Source organism: Phaethon lepturus, unplaced genomic scaffold (assembly GCF_000687285.1).
Source record: "Phaethon lepturus isolate BGI_N335 unplaced genomic scaffold, ASM68728v1 scaffold11011, whole genome shotgun sequence".
NCBI lineage: Eukaryota > Metazoa > Chordata > Aves > Phaethontiformes > Phaethontidae > Phaethon > Phaethon lepturus.
Window position 1 is genome coordinate 13,323 of NW_010516981.1, and position 4,795 is coordinate 18,117.

The window sequence follows — 4,795 nt, forward strand, 5'->3', positions numbered from 1 at the left end:
CTATAGCAAGCAGGATGACAGCAGATGCTAGCGCAATATAAGATAACAGCAAGTTATCTTGCTACATGGAAAGCTTCTAGCTTGTGTTAAGTCTGAGATGCAGTCTTTAACGTTAGAGAAAAAAAACACTTTATTTATTCCATTGGCTTATTAGAGAAGATGGCCAACCAGAACAGCTAAAATTTTAGAGTAAAGTTTCCACAAACTGGAAATCAGGGTAAAGTTTCCACAAACTGGGACAAAAAAGGTCCTGGATTTTAGGCAGTTTATGAAGAAGCCATGAGCTACTGCAGCAACATGCTCAGGAAGCTTCGCTCAACTGGAAAATGGGTAGATTTAATTCATTTTGAATGACAAGAACACTCATGTCCCTAGTCTCCATTTCCTCTCAGCACCTCTGCAGGCTCTCAATGTAATGTTACCCTGCAACAGCCATGCTTCAGAAAGCAAACTCCAGTTGTGCAAGCTAATACCTGGGACAGGCAGAGAAGGAAGAGAAGATCAATTTTTCCTCCTGGCACTGCTGAAAACTACATTTCAAATACAAACAAACTTTTGAGAACTCCTGTGCTTCTGCAGTTTGGGCTTGCTGGGCAATACCCCTGGGGTATCCATCCCTGGGCTCCAATAAGTACATCTTAGAATTACTGTATTCCTCTACATATAAACAATGTCATTAGACTTGTACTTTTAAAAAATAAGATCAACCCAGGCCAGGGCCAGGCTCTGCAGATAAAGTAGTAGCTTATCTCTTATAAATATTTTTAATATTTTTTTAATTACAAGTAGTCCTCACTCCAGGTAATGTAACTGACACAATGTACCTGCTCACACGCAGCCCCTAGACTTTCACAGAAAGCCCAGGAGCAACCACTCTATAAGAAAAGAATCCTACCTCACAGCAAAGTAGGGGAGGGGGCACGTGGCCAAGATAGCCTAAATGTGGGGGAAGAGTCATTTGGAGTAAATACAATAAAAAGGGGTTTCAAAAACCTTTCATATAAAGGATCAAGGAGGTTAAAGCAAAAAACTGGTTCAAAAAGATGTACAAAACTGTTGGAGACCAACAGAAAACGCTGCCAAAAAATAACTTGCATTTAAATCAGAAATCAATGGCATCACACAATTCTCTTGTTAAAAAAAAGAAAAAGAAAAGTGGAAATCTGTGTAAAGATCAGCATTTATAAAGAGTTGTCATTAGCTCCAGAGACCAGCGTAGTTCCCATGAAGTCCTGATGGAAGGGGGCCTCCTGCCACAAAGAGTTTTGTTCCAGACGAGTCGTAGCAGTGGGTGTAAACAGCATTTGGGAAGAAATTTATGTCAGAAAAATAATTCCTCCAGGTTTCATCATGATTCTGTTAAAGAAAAGTTTAGATTGTTATTGTTGCCAAACAAACCCAAAACCTTGTTTCACAAAAGCAGAAGGCAGCTTCCAGAGCCTAAAAAGGGATCTTTTCTGTGACTATTCCCTGAAGCTTCAAACAGGTCAACCTGAAGATACCAGAGTTTCCTGAAGCTTTTTCCGAGGACATTTGGGCCAAACATTGAAGGGGCAAGGGATATAGGGAAGATAACAACTTTCTTTCATTTTTAAAGTTACATCACAATGATACAAAAGATAATGGAGAGAAATTGGACAAAGCCATTAACTGCTTTATGATAATACATAGGAAATTGAACTCAAGTGCCTCCATGCATTACCTCAGGAAGACAGTTTCTAAAATTGCACACAATTAAATTCTATCTCTCTAACTTTGAGTACCACACTAGAGTAGCATGCTTTTGAAGGAAGAGAATGTATTTTGTGTTTAAGGTTCTGAGAAGTGGAAGTTAGGTGACATTTGAAAATACAGATAGAAAATCTAGTTCATTTATGAATTAGTGCATAAGGAAAGCAGTCAGTATGCCTTACACTCCAGCAACAAACCATTCAATACTTTTTCATAAAGCTTTTGTAGAAGGCAATTCTGCAGTACTTCTTGCTTTTCATTATTACAGTCATTGGTTACATGACCACTATTTTACGGGACACATTTCATACAATAGTTCCCATTGCTACACAAAGAACTGGTTTGAGCCCTATGGCACTCCTGTGTAAAAGGTCTCCTACAGCTCCAAGCTACTCACCAGCCAGCCTTTTCCAGTAGTCAACTTCAAAATTTCACTTCCTCCTAATTTCTGCTTCTGTCCGTAGCAGGTACGTGGGGGCTTTTCATCCAGGAATCTCTGGGCTCTGATATCATAAAACAATAAGGAACCTTGCCCCGTTCCCACTGTGATGATATGCTCGTAGAAGCTCACTGAACGAATACCTGTCAAACAGAGAAGGGACATACAGCACAGTAAGGAAGATGGATACACTGGCTCTGCAGTGCTACTGCTAAGATTTTCTTTAAGAGGAACTACCTACTAGTATTCTCCACAATACAGAAGCTTTCTCACTGCTATGGAGCAGTACAGATAAATCCCGTCAATGCTACTGAAACAGCAGCTTCAATTACATATACCACTTCTCCTCTGGGGCCATCAGCTACACTAGTGGTACACAGTAAGAAGCTTCATCCTCAGCAGGCTCCAGCTCTGCCAGATAGCCATTTAGGGTCAAGAGCAGCTTTGTTCTGTCTGCCACGAGTCTCTAAGTGAACACACCGTGAGCAAGTACATGGCAGCATCAGAGGAACGAGCACCACATTGGTTTCCTCCATGAGCTCACACCCTATCTAGCTATCTGCCCACTTGTGACAAGTGACCATGTGAGGAAAATTACTGTCCCAGCAGCCACCAAGTGCATTTTGCTGATCAACAGACTAGCTGTAAGCAAGTATAACCATAATAATCACAAGTCACTTTGCTTCTAAGACAGATTGGGCTCTTCAATAATTCTGAAGCTATCCTTGCTCAAACATTCTCACGCAAGCACACCTTACTCTTTGTAGCTGGCACTTTTAGCACTTCATCCAGCAATGAAAACAGACTTAAGAATACTACAACCTAAGCAACACCATGTTATGCCAGCACATGGGAAACTACAACAAGTTTCAAGTCCAAACAAAACATTTTAGCACAATTCAGTTATGCTATTAGATTGAGTAATAGGAGCACATTTTGTTTTCACAAAATCTGAATCTGTAGCCTCAGCTACACAAGGATCCCTTTGAAACAGTCTTGGGAAGATTCTCTGTGTAGGAATTCGCAATTTGGACAATGTCCTGTCATCTCATCTCTATTTATTGTGCAAAAGATTTGTTCTGTGTAAGCACTATACCCTGAACAACTCTTCCACACTGATTAAACCCTGCCACAGCTATGCTGTTCCATCCTGCACAACATAACACCAGGTTATAAACTCCAGGGCTTTTTAAGCCCTCTTTAAAGTGCCACCAAATTACAACCTAAACAAGCATTCAAATAGGAGGAGAAAAGGAGTTATGCCAGCTACATCCACATGCCAACAGCTCTCTCTGCACCAAGTGGGACTGGACGTCACAGAATTTGTAACGTACCGGAATACACCCAGCAGGACATGTGACATCAGACATCTGAGAGGTGTGGATGCAGACAGGGAGTTTCCCCTTCCCCCTTCTACAGAGTCCTAACTAGAAACATCCTCATCCTTCCGCCTCCACAGCCTGGTGTTACATCCACAGCCACCAGCATCTGCGACACGCACTTAAAACAGGCAAGGCCACATTGTTGTGTTCCAGTTGTGAGGTGAAGTCTTAGCCACAGGCTTAATAGGTAGGAAATCACTGCACAAGTCTCACACCCGCTGAATTAGATTTATCAGATTCATTTAAGAATCTCCACTTTAATTCAGAGAACTACAAATGCAACTGAGCAAACTGGGGACATCTCTCCTCCTGCCCCCCTCATTACAAGGGCTTGGCTCTGGCAAATACATGCAGGAAGCTTTAAGCCCTCTGCAGTCAGCAAGCAGTCACTGGGGTAAGAGGAAAAAGGCACAAGAGGGGACTGCCTCTCAATTTTGCTCCAAAAGTGCTCTTCACAGGCAACCCAGCAGAACACTTAACAGAAACAAGTGATGGAGTATGAAAGCAGATGGCATATACTTTTCAATGCGATTTTTTAATAAAAAGCTATAAAATGTAGAACAACTGTGGATCTTTCTCCAATCAAAAATTAATTGCAGGAATCTATGATGTACCCACTACTAAGAGGATGTTTAGAACACGTTTTCAAGAAAGCACTTCAAATTGGCTCCTAAGGGGCTGAAGTACCTTAGATTAATCATTCCCATCAAACTAAAATCACAACCTGTGCCTAGAACTGATCACCATAAGCTCTTTAACATAGCCAGCACTCTGCCATCTCTGGACCTGGACCACTTGGGTCAGCAAATGGAGTCTCACTCCTGAGAGGCAAGAAGGCTCTACAAATCCCAGAAGGAAACAAAGACGCAGTAGCATATCCTACACGAGGAGTAGACCGTAGAGTAGAGTCCGTGCTGTGCAACTACATTAACATCGCTGCCTTCAGGACATAAAGTGAAGGGCACACAACACTGCACTGCATGCCAGCCAAGCAGAAAGGAGTTGCTCTTGCAGATCAAGAAGTGGAGTCCAGGGCCTGCACTTCCCTGTACAGCTGCTAAGAAAAGCATCACTTAGAAGATGCACGAAAAAGCATTAGCTACCTTCTCATGTAGGGCAGACCGGGTGACATGGGGTAAACACCAGCACCAGTTCCAGTTGTACTAAGCAACAACTGTTCTCTGACCTGCTTTTGTATCCAGCACTGGTGATCTGTGGTTAATGTGGACTTACAATGTTCAGC

The 4,795-nt window shown here is 42.1% G+C and overlaps 1 protein-coding gene across 1 annotated transcript in view; it reads right to left on the minus strand.

The window, feature by feature from the left end:
• Window positions 1-358: 358 nt before the first annotated feature.
• DCAF12 (DDB1 and CUL4 associated factor 12) overlaps window positions 359-4,795 on the minus strand; it is a gene marked incomplete at its 5' end in the record, with an annotated part of 22,064 nt that continues 17,627 nt past the window's right edge. The window contains 2 exons of the mRNA XM_010296235.1: window positions 359-1,356; window positions 2,129-2,313. Coding sequence (XP_010294537.1) covers window positions 1,198-1,356; window positions 2,129-2,313 — 344 coding nt within the window. The remainder of the gene's footprint in view (window positions 1,357-2,128; window positions 2,314-4,795) is intronic.